Source organism: Melozone crissalis, unplaced genomic scaffold (genome assembly GCF_028551555.1).
Source record: "Melozone crissalis strain CALT ecotype California unplaced genomic scaffold, PUWL_Pcris_2 ptg000018l_1, whole genome shotgun sequence".
Lineage (NCBI taxonomy): Eukaryota > Metazoa > Chordata > Aves > Passeriformes > Passerellidae > Melozone > Melozone crissalis.
The window spans coordinates 34,080,119-34,099,585 of NW_026535796.1; the positions used below are offsets into that span (position 1 = coordinate 34,080,119).

Here is a 19,467-nt window from a genome sequence, read left to right on the forward strand (position 1 = left end):
TGCATACTGCAAACCCCCCCTGGTTCCTGTAGGAGACAGGCTATTTGATGGTCTTTTCTCTGGTAGCATCTGTCCTCTCAAAACCCAGCTCCCACCTTCTCAGAATTAAAAATTTTGCTATGGGACAGATGGTCCACTGGACAGGCTTGTGCATTGCGGTGGCATCTCCTGGGCACGGGCAGGAGCAGAGGGCACATGCCAGGCACAGCCTGTGTTGCCACGTGCCAGAACACGCTCCCAGCCTAAAATGCAATGGTTCTACCTGTGGCAGTGTCCTTGCACTTGGATCCGCTTCATGCACGGACTGGTCGTGTGGATTTGCTTGGAAAAGTCAACTGACACTTTTCAAAGGCCAGGAAGCCGCCTCCTGGCCATCCCACCCCAGCCCACCCTGTCTCACGTGCACTGTGGACCGCTACTGGAGCGGAGCTGAAGGGATCTTGTACTTCTAGGACGGGGCTTGGTGCCGGTGCTGCTGCAGCCGGTAGCCTGGGAGCTGTGGGGCTGTTGCCAGCCGCACGTCCTGGGTCCGGCCAGCCGTGGGGCTGCATCCCTCGTTCTGCGGGGCGCGCACACGGATCCCTCCCGCGGGTAGCTGGAGCTGGCTGGAGAGCCGCAGTTGGCTCTGAAACGCAGAGAGCCCTGAGGACGGCCGTGGCTGCTGGCGCACAGCTCCAGCCCGAGGCTCTCCCGTGCCCGCCCAAACCGCACACGAGGCGGCTGCAGACAGGCGAGCAGAGCCCGCCGGCGGGGAGGCGGCAGCGCGCGGGCACCGGGCACCGGGCACCGGGCACCGGGCAGGGGCGGCCGCTCCCTCTCCCTGCCGGCAGGAGGCGCCGCGCGGCCGCGGGAGCGCCGGGGCCGGGCCGGGCTGTGTGGAGCTGGGCTGGGCCGGGCCGGGCTGGGCCGGGCTGTGCTGGGCTGGGCCGGGCTGTGCGGGGCTGGGCCGGGCCGGGCTGTGCGGGGCTGTGCGGGCTGGGTCGGGCTGGGCTGGGCTGGGCTGTGCGGGGCTGGGCCGGGCTGGGCTGTGCGGGGCTGGGCCGGGCTGGGCTGTGCGGGGCCGGGCTGGGCTGGGCTGGGCTGGGCTGGGTTGGGCTGTGCGGGGCTGTGCGGGGCCGGGCCGGGCTGGGCTGTGCGGGGCTGGGCCGGGCTGGGCTGTGCGGGGCTGTGCGGGGCCGGGCCGGGCTGGGCTGTGCGGCCGGACGGTGCCGGCTCCGCTCCCGCCCGGTCGCGGCCCTGCAGCATCATCCGTCCGCAGCAACGGGCAGTGGTGGGACCGTCTCTGCTGCGAGAAAAGAGAGAGCTGGGGCTGTTCAGCCGGGAGGAGGGGGCACCTCAGAGCACCTTTCCAGTACCTAAAAGTCTCTGGGTAAGCTGGAGAGGGACATTTTACCAGGGCTTGTGGTGTTAGGACAAGGAGAAAGTTTTAAACTGAAAGAGGATTTAGATTGTATATAAGAACATTTTAAAATGAGGGGAGTGAGGCACTGGAACAGGTTGTCCAGGGAAGTGATGAATGCCCCATCACTGGAACTCCTATTGGACCGAGCTCTGAGCAACCTGGTCTAGAGGAAGGAGTCCCTGCACATGGCAGGGGGTTGGAACTAGATGACCTTTAAAGATCCCGCTCAATTCAAACCTTTCTGTCATTCTGGGTTCATGGAACCATCATTCTGTGGTTCATGGGTGATGGAACCCAGGGTTCCATCAGATGGTTCTTGTTAAACATGTGAGCCCACCTGGCAACATTGGTGCTTCCTGGCGATTTCACCTGCAGGCCTCTCTGCTTCTGAGATACCTGAGGTAGCTTAACAACCAGAACCACCAGCAGGAATTTCCAGGGTGCCAGTAAACCTCCTCCAGGAATGTGCCCATCTTCTATTTTATGAGATCCCCATTCAGGTCATACCTCTTGTGCTCCTTCTCAGACCCACTAGTAGTTCAGGCCAGAGCTCTCCCCAGAGTGGTGTGATACCATATTTTTCCTGAATCCCAGGTAGGTGAGCTGCATTACTTTTCCATTGTTTAGATGCTTGTAACAGCTCTCTGGTGCCCTTCACATATTACCCCAGTTCCCTCTGCAAAGCCACCATTTCCTCTTCACTCGTAAGGAAAGGTAGGTACCACTTTGCCCAAAATTACCAGGCCTGAACCAGTGGGGGACTCTGGCTGGGAGTCCAGCTACAGTAGTTTGGTGTGAGTGCTCTACACTGCATGCCTGACTATCTTCTTCTTGCTGGACCCCTCACAAGGGTCAGGACCCATGGGCAGTGAGAACTCTGTTTCCCCAGAAGTGTCTTGCCAGCTCCTCTCCCCTCTCTCCTGCAATCGGCTCACCCTGAAGAGGTTGAGCAAGCGATCATGCTCCCAAAGCTTCATTATGCCCCTCTTCCTTTCCTCCTCATCCTCTCCTGACCCACTGCCCCCATCCCCTTGTAGGCAAGGTACATGTGCAGTGCTGGGGATGGGGCATCCAGCCCCTCCCTCCCTTGGCTTCCAGCAGAGGATGCTTGGGGGTCATTACTTTGCATTTTCATAGTATTGTTTTCACATTGTCTATGAAAAATGCCTCCTCTGCCCTTCTTGTCAGCGGCTGAGGGCAACTCCCTAGCTCTGTGGTAAGTGGTATTAACTAACCTTTGCCAGTGACCTGTCTCTCTTGTTTCATTTTGAGCCAAGGGCAACAGGTATTCATTTGTCTTTGTCCTTATTGGTTCTTCTACTCAACTTGCTGGAAAACAAGCCCCAGAAATCCCCAGCCTTGATATTTACCAAGAGTCGTGGAAACTGCTTTGATTGCCGTGGGTGCCACACTCTGCTGAGCGCTCCTGGCACCAGCACGGCCCATGGCTGGGTGCAGGACTGGAGCTGGGGAGAACTGTGCTGCCAGGATGCTCCCAGAGAAATGAGAAAAACCAACTGCTGCTTCCCTGAGCCTGGAAGCATCACCTGGCTCCCCAGGGCTGTGCACACTTTTTGCTTATTTGTGATCACTGGTTGCTGGCAGTTGAAGTGGGGGAGGGCAAGAGGGTGGGAGGTGGGCACAAGTGAAGGGAATGGGTCCATGTGCATCCCGTGCTCACATGGAGGCATCGTGCTCCTGCTGGCTCAGGAAACTGCTCTGTGGGCAGAGCTGGGGGGGTCACTTGTCCCTGGTTAGGGGCATGAGTCTTCCCACACCGTGCAGCTGGTGGGGTGGCCAGGGTCATCTCCCAGCTGGGTGGTGGAGGCAGGCAGGGCAGCTGCTGTCAGAGGTGTAGCCAGCCCCACGGGCAGGGAGCTTGCTGTCAGCAGCTCTGTCACCATCACTTTCCATATGAGAAAAAGATCCTTCCCTGCAGCCAGAAGGTCTTGCCGGTCAGGGACACCAGGAAGGGCCGGCACTCATGACATAATGGTTGGAGTTTGCCTTTTCTCTGCATCTGAATCCTTGGGAGCACCTGTCAGCTCAGGCTGACTCCTCCACTGCAACAGAGCTGTAATTCCAGGCACAGCCAGTGCCTGTGATGCTTCCCCAGGCCTCAGCACCCGTGACAGCCTCAGTGGCTCTGTCTGCATGCGGCTGGGTCTCCTGCCCAGCACAGCTATTTCAGCTCTCACCACTTGGGGAGAACCTGGTGAAGGAGCTGGTGCTGAGGCTGGCAGGGAGACACAGAGCAACTCACAAAGGCCACAACCAGGCTTTGCAGCCCATGCATCACCTAGGGCTGAGTTTAGGCTGAAGATGCAGTGTGCGCTTGTGGGACGAGAGAGTTTAATGATGTTGAGCCTTTGGTTTTATCTGTCAGGGTCAGCAAGAAGTTATTCCCAATTAGCTAAAGTGATGGGCTAATTTGGTGGTGAAAAACCCTGCTCCAGATGCCTTGCTGTGGAGTTAAAGTGCATTGTCTTTGATTTGGTTTAAGTGGAGTAACCAACTCAAGTAGACTTCAGCCCAGGGACATATTTGGTAGAGCAGGCAGTGGTATGACTGCCTGGGCTGAAAATTTGTTTGTGAGCAAAGCCTACCCACGGGGCAGGGAGTGAGCCCAGTTGTACTAGGATGGCTTTAATGCTGGTTAAGAACATCTGCCAAGGAGTTTATTGAACTTCAGTCACTTCCAAGAAGGAAGGAAGCAAGGACTTTCCCCTCTCCAGTCCTGTGTCCTGCTGTGGTTGTGCAGAGTGTAAGTAAGTGGGGTGCCATGGGGATTGGAGAAAGGTTGGGCCCTGAGGAGAAGGAAAAGCTTTTGCTGCTCAAGGCAGGAGGTGGGTCACTGTGGGTGAGACTGGCAGCTCTGCATCCCTGTGCAGTTCAAGGGACTCTGCTAGACAAAAAGGCCCTGTGTTAGCAAGGTGATGGACTTTTCCAGCCCTGGCCCCCATCTTTGTGCCCTGGAGCTCCTAGGAAATACCAGCATGAAGCTACTTCCAGAAGCCCACATGGTTTTCAGCAGAAGCAGTTTGGGTCTGCTTGACAAAAGGGTTTCACAGCAGCCTGCCACGTCTCAGATGAAGCTTCAGGAACAGGATCGTTTGCCAGTAACTACCACCTTGTGCTGATGTTATCTAGTTTCTGCAGAATGAACTTGCTGAGTTGTCATGTGTGACACTGTCAGGGGAAGTCCTGACTCCTGACACTGCAGTTCCTGCCTCTGCTTTGCCATGGCCCCAATTCCACCAGCATCATCTGGGCTGGTTGGATTTGCTGGATACCTGCTTGTGCTGAAATGTCATGGGGTTGTCAGAAAGAACTGGGCAGCAAGGCTATGCTGCAGCCTGTGGGCTCCCAGATCCAATGGTGACACCAGCAGGCTAGCATGTAGTTTCTGGCTGAGGATGAAATGGCCACTGACAGCTCATCTGTGCAAGGTGGTGCTGGACACTCAGTGACCAGACAAGCAGCAAGAGGGGGTTTGCACTAGAGCTCATGTGTGGGTATTGGCAAGTGCCTCTCAGTACGTGGGCTCCTGACTTCTGTGACAGAGGCAAACTCCGTGGGTGCCAAGCAGAGGCACTGCTGCATTTTGCAGGTGTTTGCCAAGTGAGGCATCCCTTTTCTTCTGTGCAGACCTTCCTTAGAGGCAGTGACCTGTTTCACTCTCAAGCTCCAGATAGCAGGTAATGGATGAGTGGCTGAGGTAGTCAGGTGCTGGTGCATGCTGGCACTGCTGTATGACCGGGCAGCACGATGGCACCCCATGCAGGCAGTGTAACAGGCTGGCAAAGCCAGACTCACTGGTCCAAACAAACCCCTCAGCTGCAGGTGCAACGTGTTCTCCATGTCTGCAAAGTGGATGTAGGCACCTGTTCCATTGTCTGTTGAAAACCTGCAGGTTGCTGGATCACATGCACAAGTTTTAGGAGCAATGCAAGCAGCCAGTGTAGCCTGTGTGACATGGAGCCTCATTCAGGCAGGGCTTTGGAGCAGCACATTTCTTCATCTGGCAGCAACCATCTGCTGTGGCTGCAAGGTCCCACACTGCCTGGCAGCTGAGTTTGCATGCTGGGGTAGCACCAGCTCTGCACTTCTCCCAGCCATGCTCTGGAGTGTGCCTAAGTGCCAGCTGGTACCTGGGTGGTTTGCATGTGAGTGTCAAAGGGTTCAAGGCTGTGCTCCAAATTCAAGATAGAGCTACCTGGTGGGTCCCTCTCACTGGGCAGCAGTGGGGAAAGGAGGAAGGCTGCATGAGGAATAGGATGAAGAAGAGTACATCCATCCTTTGTAACTGTAATGCCATGGTAGATGGGAGGAAGCTTCCCTGGGCTACTGTGTTTGCTTCTGTCTTCCTTTCTATGAAATCAGTAGACATCCAAAGATGAGTGCTGACCTAAATGAGGGCTGCAGGAAAATTTCTCTATGCAGGGACTAAAAGTCCCTCTAGTTTAGCGTGGAAACTAGTGAAATGCCGCGTGATAGAGATGTGCAGAGCAATTCCTGGCTTAGAGATAAGTCTGTTCCTCTGCTCACCCCCTCACAAGATGTTCAAAGAGATGGAAAGACAACTCATTTCACACTGGTAAACTGACACACTTCTCACAGAGCCAGCAAACTGGTTTGTGCAGGTGGACAAGATGCCCTGCTGGCCAACATTTTCAGATGGCTCACAAAGGATCAGGTATTGAGATGAAAAACAAGGATACCCAAAACTGAAGTAAAAAACTTTGGCGTAAATAAGATAAAAGATGGCATGATTCTTGGACATCTACTTTGGGGTTCAGGTAAAGAATGGTGGCAAGGAGTTTCTATTTTCCTGTCCCTTCTTTGAAACCAATTTTGGCATTATTTGTGACACTAGGAGGACCAAGTCTTCAAATCAGGGCCTTGCATCATCACTGCTGGCATGGCTTAAAGTGTAGCACATCTCCCTTGTCCCACCTCCAAAGCACCATGAGGGATGAGGTGCCATGGGAGGCTGCAGGTTACCTGTGTCTGGGCACTGGTGTTGGCAGCCACGTACAAAGCTGTAGGAAAAGTAGCCATGTCCCAGGAGGCTGATTACAGAACACCTCTCTCTTGCCAGGGAACCAAAATGCAAAGGTGGAAAGCACAGGATTGGTGATCATCTGAAACTGCTCCCTCTCCCTCCCTCCCTCCATCTGCTGCTCCAAGCCCCCAGAGGAAACCTGTGGGACTTTACAAGCCCTGTGAAACAGCCAGCACTAAGCAAGTCCTCCCTTGGTGTTTGGGTGTTTGACCGTGGGCCTCCTTCCTTGTGTTTTTCTCAAACAGGCATTGAAGAGCCCTGGCTGGGGGCTCTGGGGGATGGACCAGGTTTGGGTCAGGGGCTCAGCCCTGCCACTGCCTCCCTCAGCAACCTGCTCTGGGACTCTGGGTTGTCTCCCAGAGAGTTGGCAGCAGGCAGGAGCTGTGTGTGCCAGGGTGTGACAGCATGTGCCAGGACTCTGTCCAGGCCCATGGGGCTTATACTCATTTGTGTATTTTGGTAACTCTGCCAGCGTGGTTCTGCCATTCAGTGCTGCTTGCACAGGCACCAAGTGTGCCTTCTGCACAGCTCCCCTGTCCCCTCCTGCAAAGCCACTCTGCCCCACGCTGCCTCTGATGATGTGCTGGGCTCCAGCACCGCTTGTACAAGCACCACACGTGCCTGGGCACAGGCTCGCTGCATGTGAGCCCATCAGCACAGCTGCACACCTCCTCCAGTCATGCTGCATGAGCTGAAGGATTTGGGAAGCTCTTGTTCTTACCAAATGGGGTGGAGAGAAGGGAAAACTGGTGTACACACCCCCATAATCCAAAAGTGAAGCAGGTCCCAGTGGGGTGAAAGTACAGTACTAGCATGAGTGTTGTTCACAGCCATCTCCTGCTGAGGTGGGTGTCTCAGAGTCTGTCTGCAAGAACATGCCCTAAATAAGCTGTACTCAATTCTTGGGAGTCTTGAACATATTTTGTGGTGATGGGTGCTGTTGAAGGACCTTTTCCTCTGAATGGAGTCATGAAGCAGCAATGTAATACACTCAAGAGTCATATATTAATTTAAGAAACACCATCCACCCCATGCCATGGATCATGACTCCAACCAAAGCCCTGTGAACATCAAATCCTCCACCAGGCATTGTTCATCCCCTGGGAGCACAATATTTGCTGCTTGGTTGCTGCAGCTGGATTCACTGCAGCAGCAGCAGAGTCCCAAGGTTGAGTCCACACAGCCACATGTGCCTCTCCTGCTCGTGTATCGCCTGGAAATGCACACACTGGGAAGCACAAAGGAAGCCGGGGCCAGGGCCCCTTGCCATCACCAGTAAGTTTACCCCTGGGTGGATCAGCCCCTCTGGTTAAACGGGTCACTGCCCTTCCTCTTTGGGCCTTCCCCATCATCAGTGAACGAGACTGCCAGCGAGATGAGTCAAACCGTCAGACACCATCTGCGCCCCGCACACAGCACGTCCATGGATAGCTCACCTGGAGGGCTCAGCGGAAGCACAGAAACCCTGGCTGACTGGGGGTGTCTGGCAGCTGAACCCTTTCAGTGTCCCAGGCGCAGCTGGGTGATCTGGCTCATTTCTGACTGATCCCAGAAGGTAGGCAAGGCCTGTGAAGACAGAAGTGAGAGGAAGTTTGGCCTTGAATGGATATGCTCTACCAGGGTTTGAGATCTGCTGACCTGGAGACTCTTGTAAGTGTACATCTGAGTACTTGCTTATGAGCAGCTAAGTCCTTGCCAGAAACAGATTAGAGGTTGCTCAACTAAATACACAACCAGTTGATCTGTACAGGACAGGAGAGGGAGAATGTGGTTAATCCTTTCAAAATAGCCTGGGGTGAACTCTAACAATTGATGTCTTGAGACTGAAACTCCCCGATGTGCAGGAAGTCTGACCCTGCCAGCCTCCTGTCAATCCCTCAGCTCTAGTTAAGCTTGCTCTTCCTCTCCAGTGGGGTAAGATGGACGCATCCACCTGGAGCTTGGTGTCCATATCTGGAAAGCTAGCACATTTGGCATTTTCTTTCGACAGTTTCTTTCTTTTAAAATATGGACAAAAAATAAAAGCATTAGTAATGGCATTCAAAAAACCCCACATAAAAATGGCAAAGCCAAATACCAAAGACCTAGAAATTGCCAGAAATGGGGTTTGCCTGGGCAGCCTACCTTCAGCTGTCTTGTGCATATGATCACTTCCTGCATTTTGCCCTGGATTGCCACTTCTTCAGCACCCAGGCTGGACCTTGGCTGGAGGGAGCAATAAGCTGGACAGCTAGGCTGCCTCCTTTCTTAGCAGGGTTGGGGAACTCCTATCAAGCTGGAGAAGCAAGAGACTGCAGAAAGAAAGGTGGTTCTCCTGGGTAGACAGCTGATGCCTCCCTGGAGGGCTTGGTCTGTGTCTACCCCTGTCTTGAAGTTACTCTGTGAGTTGGTGAGCCACATGAGCAAGAGCTTTCGCAGGAGCAGCCGCGTCTTCCTCATTTCCCAAGCTGCTTTACAGAAGTGCTAAAGACTGCAGATGCAGTCACAGACATCAGGATCTGGGGTTTGACTAAACTAAGTGCTGTAGAGTGCCAAAACCATCAAAAAATTTAGATCCTAGTTGGTTCAAAATGTGTATCCAAAATGAATGAGTACTTATGACCTAAATCTCCTTTGTCTCTTATTTTGCACCTGTTAAATAGGTATAACTCCATTTCTTCATCCTCACCTCTGGACCTGAAAAGGTGCCTGAGAAAACAGCTTCATTAATAACCCTGAAGCAGTCACTCAGTGCTGAAGTGCCGAGCATTAGAAGGAGTCCGTGAAGAAATGGAAAAGCAGGATGTTGGAGCATGCTGACTGCAGGATGAGATGAAGGTAACATGGCCATCCCAGGGGACAAACCCTAGCGGATCATACAGCTACAGAGCATGTTACACAGCATGAGGGCATAAATGCAGTGTGCTTGAGGGATTTAATTGTGGGATTTCCATGCTTTTGAGTGCTTGACTTACAGCCCTTGTCATTTATCAGACATTCTGGGTGTAAAGTACCTGTTTTCCTCTACTTTGGCTGGTTGCACCCAGTAAGGACTGAAAGTGTTGGTGTTTGCTCTGTGCCAAATGGGATGAATTTGGTGCGACTGTGCTTCAGCTCTCCTGGCACAACCTCACTCTCACACTCAGTCAAGATGAAATAGCCCTGGTGACAGAGACTGGGGAAGCTGAACACGTTGCAGACAGGAGAACAGGTGCTGGCAGAGTTGGACATGGCAGAAGCATCTGGTAGAAATCAGGGACTTTGTTTAACACAGCCATTCTCAGCACTGACTTTTGCAAAAGTCTTCAAACTCATGAGGAATTATAAACAAGTCATTGCAATTGTCCAAATATTGTAAGAAATTATTTGCATAAAATGCTACATTTGAAGCAGAAACAACATCGGTGGTTTACAGGAGGCTGAAGTTGGTAACCGCTCTAGGCTGGATTTTTAAATAGCACTCTGCACTGAATGGCCTTGCAAACGAGATGAGTGAGGCTGAGATGCTGTTTCGAATGTTGCTGTCATAAGCCTGCTGCAGGCAAGAGCTCTGGAGCAGCAGGCTTACAAGTAAACTCCATCATTCACCTGTGCTGAGGAAGCTGGTTGCACAGGTGGGACATAGGGAGAGAGGCTTTGAAGCAAAGCTGGTTGTAAAATACCCCATGTGCTCTCTTGGTTCTGAGGAACCCATCCTAGTAGCGCACTTTTTTTCTACCCTCCCCCCCTTTTTGTTTTCCTTTTTCCTTATTTAAACCCTAGGAACATAATTCATAATATAATCCATCCCACAGAGGCAGGATTCAACTTGGATTTCTTTTGAGAGAGGTTTCTTCCCAGCCACTTCATTTAAAGGGGCTTGAATAACTTTCCTGAATTGCCCATCCCAAGGTCTTTGTAACCTCATCTTGCTTCGAATATCAGACCTCCACCTTTCCTGCTGCAGTTGGAGCCTGTTGGTTCTTACGCTGCTTTGGCTGCACAGAAACCAGCTGGCCACCCTTTCCATTACAACATATGAAAGACTGTTCCTTCCTCACCACCCACTTCCCACCCCCAGGACTTCTCTTTTCTAGGCTAAATGGGCACAATTTCTTCACTCCTTTCTCTTAGAGCAATATTTTTCTGTATTTATCCTTTGTATTTTCTTCCAGACTACTCCACTCCTTGGCCTGGGACTCTGAAAGGGTCCTGCACAGGCAGCACGAGGCAATCATCTCCTCCTCCCTGCCCAGAACCCCAAGTGAATACCTGACCCCTTTGCTGCTAGCAAAGCTTCAGTTTTCAGTGCTCTGCAACCCCTGGATTTTTGCCTCCTATTCTGCTGCCCCATGGGTTATTCCCCAGATCTTCTACCTATAGCTCACTTCACTTTACATTTGCATTTGTTCTTGCTGACCTGCATCTTGCTGCTTTCAAACCATTTCTCTGCAGATCATGCTGAGCCCAGGCCCTGAGTCCCTGCAGCCACTCTGTCCTGGGAGAACGAGACTTCCTTCAGCATTTCCTGCTGTAATTTACAAGGCACAAGTACAAGGTTGGTCCTGTCCTTCCCCTAAAAGCCTCTGGAACCATCCTTTCTCCATCAAGCTGCTGGTATGGCAGTAGCCTAACATTGGTGAGTTTTCCCAGTGCCACTGACAGTGATTTCACAGCTCCTCTGATTAAGATCAAAGAAAAAGAAATGATTCCAGAGAGGAAGTCAGGGAATGTTGTTCACAGTGTAAATTTAGACACCTAAGTCATGCACAGAGATTAGGAGACTGGCTCCTGAAGCTCTCCCTCATAGAGGGGGGGAGCCTGGGCAGAGGCAGCAGGAAATCAGCTCCCCATGCTGTGCCTGCAGCAGGTGCCCAGGTCAGTTCCCACAAAGCTGTGAGCAGATGCTGGTGGAGCCATAGTGGTGGTTTCTGTTGCTCTGGTTTGGGAGAATCACATCTTTGACCAGAGAAATGGAAGGGGGCTCTCTCTGCCTATGAGGAGAAAACATGGGTCCAGACCAGCCCAGAGAAGAATTGTGAAGGTTCTGCCCATCGTCCCACCAGGAGACACTTGTCTCTCTTACAGATGTTCATAAGTGGCAGGAATTCATTGACATCGTGGCCAGTTCAAGAGAAAAGAGCGTGTTTGGACAAGGCAAGGAAAGAGATGCTCTCTTATTCCTGCTCAGAAAGACCAAGTGTCGGACCCTCTCCCATGCTGTTGCTCTCTCCTGAGATATCTTCAGCAGCTGTTCATAAAAGCCCAGCTCTGGGCAACTCAAGGTTCACTCAAAAACCTTCCTCCTCCTCAAAGCACAGCCTTTGCCATAGCCGCATTCTGGACAGTTTTGCACTGACTGTCCAGCTCCTGCCAGGACACTCAGCTTCCCTCTCTACCTCCTGCCAACAGCCCCATCACCTTCCCAACCTTCCCAATTGCCTCCCAGACGCTGGCCCTGCTAGGTACAAAAGGAACGACTTCAGCTAATCTGTGACATAATGGAACAAGGATATTTTTCTCTGAGGAGGGTGCTCCCTCCTTCCAGCAGCCTGCAGAGCAGGAGAGGCCAGGCAGCCTCTGAGAGCTGCTCACCAGCAGAGGAGTGTGGTTTCCTTGGGAGAGTGGGAATCCAGCAGTGTGCTTCCTGGAAAGGAAGAGCCACACAGGGTTGCAGAGTTCAGAGGAAGTGTAGTGATGCAGTGAGCTAATGGATCCTTCAAGGGTTGTGCTGCTAGCCAGTGCCTTGGGAGGCCTGAACTCAACACCTCTCACCTCACCGATCCCTTTGGCTACTCAATTTCTGGAGCCAGCTGCACCAGAAGAGCCTTGCATGCTACAGGGGGGCTGCACTTCCAGGAAATTGGGTCCCTCAGTGTGGGTCATGCCAAGTAAACCCTTGCAGCCGTGTTAAAAAGTGGTGGATCCTAGCATATCCATACAGCACACCAGGAGGAAAAATACACTCAGTGCTATGAAATGTTCAGATAAAAGGGCTAAGAGTAGAACACCAGTGGCACAGGATGTTTCTAAAAAGGGAAATGGGTCAAATGGAGTAGTTTTGCTATTGGAGCTGAATCAGGAGATTTCCCTGAGCCACCCAGCCTGCAGCAGTTCTTGGTTTTGGCCATATTTGCTCCTCTGTTGGCTCCATGAGTGGCAAGGATGGGAAGAAATGCTGGCAGTGCCCATGCAAGTCTGCACTGTCTTCCAAGCTCATGCTTCTCTGCAAGTGTGTTTTCTGTGCTGCAATATAGAAATTATTTCCAATACTCTCCCAAATGATGACTGCATCTCAAGTGCCCTTACCTATGTCCTGCTGCTGAGACTTGCTAGCTGTTCCTGCCTGAGGCAGGAGAAACTCAACCAAAAGAGCCATAGACAACAAAAAACAGTAAGTTGGGAACTGGGAATTGCTGTTTTCCATGGGAGTGGGTTACTGTACCTGGGTTCATGCCTGTTTCTAGGTCTGCTCCTTATTGCACATGCAAGAACTTAATGCTGCACATGCAGCTCTGAAGTCGTGTGCTTCTGTCTATGGATGGAGAGCCTGTTGGCATGTGGCTCACCCTGCTGGATCTGGTGACATGAGCAGATCAGAAAGCGAATGGTCCCTGCTTTGGCACTTCCTACTCCTGCATTGTCACCTCTAGAGCCACTAGCATGGGGTACTCTGAGGGTACCCCTGAAGCACTGCTGTCCTAGGGGCTGATTGCACATCTTTAGACTTCTGAGAGTCGTACTAAGGGTAGAAGTAGTCCCAGGGAACACAGCCTGGGGGACAAAGAAGGGGATCCAAAGCAGCTTCTCCTTGCTGCTGTCTGCATGGGCTGATCCATAGATTCTTACATTTCCAGCACTTTGTCTGCCAGGGCTGCCATTCCCTTATGGCCAGTGGGGACATACTAATGAATGTTTTAAAGTGCTAAATAGCTTTGCTTTACAGAAAATACTAGTCCTACCCAAACCAGTCCAAATGTTCTATGATCCTGAGCCTTTCTTCTTAACTGGGGCTGGTGCTACATGGTGCCCACACGAGCCACCTGCACGAGCAGTGTCGCTGTGGCAGCTGCTGAGGGTGCCCGTGCCCTCCCCGGGACCCGCGTCAGCGCTGCTGGGGGCGGCAGGAGCGGGTGGGTGGCTTCTGGGGACATTGGGCCTGCTTGGGAATTTCCTCAGCTGTGCTGGGGCACTGGGGTTGCCTGGAGCTGGACTGGCCTTCTGCCTGCATAGGGTTAGCATGGGACACAGTAGCCCTGGAATTTCTGGGGCTCCCAGTGTCACCTCCTTCGCACAGCCCTCCTTTGAGGGTCCAAGTTTCACAGCCAGAGCTGGGGCTTTTCTTCCTTTCCATCTCTGCTGTTTGTCTCAGAGAAAACCCATGGTGCTGTTTTTCAACTGCCTGAAGGTGTTTTTCGGGGGTTTTTCAGGCTATTTTGAAGCTCGTTTTTCCCAGATGTACTTTTTTTTCTTCTTCTTTTTTTTTTCTTTAATTTTTTTAAAAAAAATTTTTCTTCTTCTGTAACTTCTTTGCCTTAAAGTTTCCGGCCACGTGACTTTCAGCTTACATCCCTGAGGTTCTGCGAAACCACAGGAGGCTGAGAGCTAAAGACCTAAAGGGAGGTACAGAGGCTGTGAGAGGAGAGGCAGCGAAAGTGTCGGAGTGCTGGGCAGGAGGACAGAGAGCTTCTGGCACGGGGGAGAGTAGGAAGCCAAGGGCCACATCAGAGGTGACACAGGAGGACAGAGAGGCAGAGAAGCAAGACAGAGAGCAGGCACACCAAGAGCACAAAGGAAGCTGAAGAGACCCTGGGAGCCAGAAGCAGCAGCTATGCCCCACAGCTCTGACAGCAGTGACTCCAGCAGCTTCAGCCAGTCTCCCCCTCCCAGCAAGCAGGTAAAGCAGGGGCCCTTCCCCAGCTCTGCCCAGCTACTTCAGGGTGGGCAGGAAGCAGGGTGGCACCCACTGTCTGTGTTTGCACAGGGCAATATGGCAGAGCTTTCTAAGAATGGCTGTGGGGAGAGAAATGCAGGGCTCAGCCAGGGGCCCTGGCAGAGCTCCAGCCGCTGAGCTGGGTATGGGCAGAGAGAGATGGCCTGGGTCCCTGGGGCCACACCAGGGGCAGCTGGGGGCCCAGGAGCCCCAGGCATGGTGGATCCTGTGATACATGCCAGGCAGGCAGGAAGTTTTGGTGTGATTTGGTGCTCTGGTGAGGAGCCTGAGCAGGCACCTCCTGGCTGTGGAGCAGGGCAGCTCAGGGGCAACCTGCCTGCTTCCTGCTCCTCTGGACAGCACTCAGGACCCAGAAATGCCTTGCTACTTTGGATCTGCTTTCTTTACTGTTCAGCCTCAGCAGTTTTTCTTGTCAGTGATGCTTCACAGAGGGATTTTGTTTTGTTGCATGGCATACCTTAATGGTAGGTCTTTTGCTGGCAGACACAGACACGAGTCTGAGGTATTCTCACTGCCTTTTCTGGCTAAGCTTTATTTTATCTGTCATTTCTGGCTAAACTTGATTTTATCTGTCATTTGCCATTTCTCTATGGCTGGCAACAAGAGCAAGTGCCTGAGACTTTGCTCAGAAATCTTGGGGTTCATCAAAGCAGATGATTTTTGGCTTCCAAACAAGGATGGGAATGCATCCTGGCTTGCATCCTAGTAAAGACAGGGATAAAGCACAAGGTTTTCTAAAGGATAGGGACTGCACTTGATGCAGGATATGGGAGGTGCTATATCTGAGACATTTTCAGGGTATTGAAGGCAAGGATAAAACGGTTAAGTTCAAAGAAAAAGATCTTGGGTTTGGGGGAGGGGGGAGAGGATGTGGACAGATAAATGGGCTGGGAAGATAACTTTTGTGGCTGAGTTTTGTAGTCTTGTGGAGAAGTGGTGGTGTGAATGTTAAAGAGTCCACAAGAGGGGCAGTGCAATATGAAAATAGAAGATGAAAGTCTGTGTGACAGTTTCAACTGTCAGAAGGCAGCAGAAGGACCAGATCTCAGCAGAGAATGGCTGGTGCATGAGGCTCATGACCTGAAGCCTGGAGAGCTCTGTCCTCCCCTGCCTAAGGGGCTTGGGAGTGTTGCAGTCAGCACTGCAGGCATTGCTAACAGAGGACTCCAGAAAAGAGTAAGGACAGAGATAAGAGAGGTGGAGCAAATAAGATCTGTGTTAAAAACAAAAGCTCTGAGTCTGTCTAGTTAAACAAAGCAGGGGCCATATTGTGTTGTGAGGGTCTGCAACAAACAAAGCCTGAGACAGAAGGGTGATGGAGAAGGCAGGCACCAACAGGGGTGAAAAGAGGAAAACACAGGCTGAATATCTGGAAAAATGGTATAGCCAAGGAGCTGGAATGTCTGCAGTGCCATTGCCCTGCAGAGAGACAGGAAAGGAAATGGTTTTCTGTAGAATTCAAATTGTCTTTTTTCCAGAGGGAGGTCCTTACTCTGGTCCATCAAACTATATCCCAGGCCAGTGTGTTGGCGAAGAAAGAGTGGTCATTTCCCAGCTGTGCTGGGATCCCCGAGGATGTCAGATGTGCCCCTCCTGGCAACAGGGGTACTAAAGGCATCACACATCCCCTGGACCACAGCTTTTTACTGGTGTAGAGGGTGTGTCCTGTGCTTCAATGATATCTGCTGTGTCCCTTTCCCAACTACTGCCCTGCAGGAGCAGGGTAAGGGAGAGAATACCCAGCCATTTCCATGCCTTGTTTCCCTAGGACTCTTCTGATGACATGAGGAAAGTCCAAAGGAGGGAGAAGAATCGCATTGCTGCCCAGAAGAGCCGCCTGAGGCAGACCCAGAAAGCAGACACACTGCACTTGGTGAGCACTCCCACCCTTTCTCCTCCCTCCTGCGTAGGACTCATGGGAGACACCTGTGCTTTCCCCCTGGGACTCGGAGCAGAGATGCTCAGTGGAGTCAGGACAGGAGAAGTGAGGCCAGGGCAGGATGTAGGAGTCAGTGCTTGCAGTGAGAGCACGCAGCCCAGGATGACTGCCACTGAAACGTTCAGTTTTGCAGCTAGTTTTGAATCCATCTTTATCTCTCAGTCTTTCATTAGTGATTTCCTTTCCCAACCTCTTCTGACTGAGCTCTTTGATAGCATAGTCTCGCCTGGCTTGGCTCTCCCCAGGTTTGAGATTCATGCCACCACTTATGCAGAGGTGCAACAGCATACAAAGATACTTTTCTGTACCAATGTGGGCACCCCCAACAGCTCTTCCCAGTGTGAAGGATTAGATATCTGCCTTTCAGGAGGGATGGTCACTTCTGGCTGTGTGTGTTTGGGCAGGTGTATGGTGTCAGTGCTGGAGTATAAGGGCTGGGATGCTCTGTGTTTTGCACATTGATAAATGTGTCCCATGTATTTTGGGCCACTCATGGAAAGGATGAAGAACATGCAGCTTGCAGGGGGGGAAACCATCTTTATCCCTGTGCTGGGCCTGGCTGTCTTTTGAAAAGTGGTAGCTGAGTTCATGTTCAAAAAAACATCCTTTGATTTAGCAGTCTCCATGTTCCCATTATTGGAAATAATTATTGAAAATCCAGTTCTGAACCTTTTTCCTTACATAGTGCCCTTAGTCCATGGTTGGAGCTAGGTTTAAGGGAGAGATTTCACTCTTTTCTCAGTAGCTAATGAGCCTTCTCGAGCTGACATGGTTCTAGGCTGATTGCATTACATCAGCCTGCAGCAATGGCTCTGGGCAGCTGTGTCAGAGAGAGGTGAGAAAATACCCTTTCCTTGGGGTCAGTGCTCTCTCTACAGCAATCCTAGAGGTAGGTATGGGCTCTGAGCTTCTCTCAGGAAAATCCTGCCTAGCTGTGCACCAGGCAGGATTGGGCTGCTTTTCTTAGAGCACTTGCTTATGAGATTACTGTTGCTCAGCTACCACTGATAGCACACAGTCCCTGCCTTCCCATTGGGATGGGGCAGTGGGGCTAAGTCCATTTCAGATCCCAACAGGCAGATGAAAAATGCAGGGAGGCAAGTAGATGATGGATGGTAAATTTCTGCTAGGTTCTTTTCAGTTCAAGTGGACAGTGATTCCTGTTGCTCCTGGGTTCATTCCCTGAGCACCCTTTGCCTTTGGATGTTTCTGCATCAGGGACTTTGTTTCTCTGATGCGGTTCTTCACAGAAAAGCATGGCTCCTTTTCAGCTATGGTGGTATGAAAGGAGCCACCAGCTCCATCTGCCCCAGGGTTTTCTAGCTTGTGTTTTGAGGGGAATGAGTCATAGGAAAGCTGGGACTCCTGGCCCCTGGGTGATTCCCATCAGTTCCTGAGTTCAACAACAGTCATGATTTCCAAACCAGATGGTCTCCCCTGAGAGATGCTGTTTGCTGTGTGAGCTCCTGCTGTGGGAGCAGCTGTAATTGCTGGGTGCATTTCAACCTGTGCACAGAGTGGGCACCATCTGGAATCAGCATGGCAGCAGAGGGGCAAGCAGAAAGTTTGCTTTGCAAAGGTGGTGGTGCAGCTTTCCAGAGCCTCCACATTCTGGGTCTTGCTTTAGCACTCTCAGCTGAGTTTCCAATCCTCTGCTCCTGCCCAGGCTGCTGGCTTCATGGTCAGTTGATGCCTGCAATGCTTCAGCCTGGAGCTGGCTGCACTTCAGCAGAAGCAGAGGTATCAAAGGCTTTGATGCTCTCAGTATTGTTGAGACAAGGCTGAGCATCATTATTAAACCCTTTGTTGTTATTCTCATTCATACCAGTATTAATTCAGCTCTTCTGAGGCCTTAGTTTCTCTTTTCTTCTGAGTCAAGCGTCTCCTCTTCCTCCCCAAAGGCCGCTGCTTTCCTTGGGGCTAGCAGGAAGCAGTGAGTCTCTTCTTTCCAGGGCCATGACAGGTTTCCTGTGGCAGGTGGTTTTCTGGTTAGAGACGGCGGTTATTCAACGTGCTCTGCCCGGGGGCTGGGCGGCCCGGGAAGCGCCCGGAGCTGTGCGGGTGCATGAGCGGGAGCGAGAAAGCCTGGGCGGGAGCAAGCCACAGGCGCTTCTCGTAAGCCGGCCCGGGGAGCGTGCCTGGGGCTGCCGGCATCGCACCCACACCCGGCCTGGCCAGCTGGGGGAGGAGGGTTTGCCCAGGCGTGGCTCTGTGATGAATTTACCAGAAATATATCGTTCTGGAAATTCTGTGGGGCAGAGAGGCAAAGGACCACAACTTTCATGACCCTAGCTCATCCCTGTGGGTCCCATGCTGAGGAAGCCCCTGTGGTTTTGTCTCCTCAGGAGAGTGAAGACTTAGAGAGACAGAATGCTGCCCTGCGCCGGGAGATCAAGCAGCTGACAGAGGAAATGAAGCACTTCACCTCGATGCTGAGCTCCCATGAACCGTTCTGCTCCATCCTGACATCCCCTCCACCGCCTCCAGAAGTGCTTTATGCCACACACTCTTTTCACCAGCCCCACATCAGCTCCCCACGCTTCCAGCACTGAGCCGGCCAGGAGGACAGCAGCCTGCCAGCTCCACTGATGGCAAGAAGTAACTTTGTGGGGCTTGCTTTCCCATCCAGGAGAAGGAATTGGACAGACAGACCTTCCTTCTTAAAGTATGTATTCTGAGTGATTTGCCTAAGACTTGCTCCCTGTGCAGAAATGGCAGAGCCACCACGAGGCATCTTTGGACAGTTTCCAGCTTGGATTCTGGGAGGAAGAGGCAGTCACAAAAGGGCACCATCCCCCTTCTCTGGTCCTTGTCTGGGGAGACTCACAGGAGTGTGCAGCTCTGGCAGCCTCCATAAGAGCAGCTGGCTGTGGCACACAACAGCCAGACCTCCAGGAAGAGGAAAGGGAGCAGGGGTGGAGGGGAAGGTTGGGGGCCACAGAGTGTCAGGGCAAAACTGGTTTATTTTTGTAAAATAAAGATTGAAAATGCTTAACTCTTTGTTTCTAAAATAGGATTTGAGTTACGTCTAAGGCCTGGTGTGATACAGTGAAGACACAGGCAGCAGGATGGGATAACTTGGGGCCCAGAAAGCAGCCCTGTATGCACAGGAGTCTAGCCCAGGGCCAGCAGTCAGAGCCCCACTTTTA

The 19,467-nt window shown here is 52.1% G+C and overlaps 1 protein-coding gene across 2 annotated transcripts; it reads left to right on the forward strand.

Moving 5' to 3' along the window:
- The first annotated feature begins 10,921 nt into the window (after positions 1–10,921).
- On the forward strand, positions 10,922–19,265 carry BATF (basic leucine zipper ATF-like transcription factor). Of its 2 annotated transcripts, none has more exons than XM_054275666.1 (4): positions 10,922–11,064; positions 13,967–14,322; positions 16,148–16,252; positions 18,664–19,265. In XM_054275666.1, exons 2-4 carry the CDS (start codon positions 14,257–14,259, stop codon positions 18,868–18,870), a joined length of 378 nt encoding a protein of 125 aa, XP_054131641.1. In that variant the 5' UTR covers positions 10,922–11,064; positions 13,967–14,256; the 3' UTR covers positions 18,871–19,265. The 2 variants fall into 2 exon arrangements, with proteins under 2 accessions (XP_054131641.1, XP_054131642.1); XM_054275667.1 differs by having other exon boundaries at positions 10,933–10,983.
- Positions 19,266–19,467: the final 202 nt, after the last annotated feature.

Excerpts from the sequence above, each read along its gene's own strand:
- BATF (XM_054275666.1), top strand. The coding sequence starts at position 14,257 with ATGCCCCACAGCTCTGACAGCAGTGACTCCAGCAGCTTCAGCCAGTCT. Across the intron at positions 14,323-16,147 it reads CTCCCCCTCCCAGCAAGCAG|GACTCTTCTGATGACATGAG; the intron begins GTAAAGCAGGGG and ends TTGTTTCCCTAG. Across the intron at positions 16,253-18,663 it reads AAGCAGACACACTGCACTTG|GAGAGTGAAGACTTAGAGAG; the intron begins GTGAGCACTCCC and ends TTGTCTCCTCAG.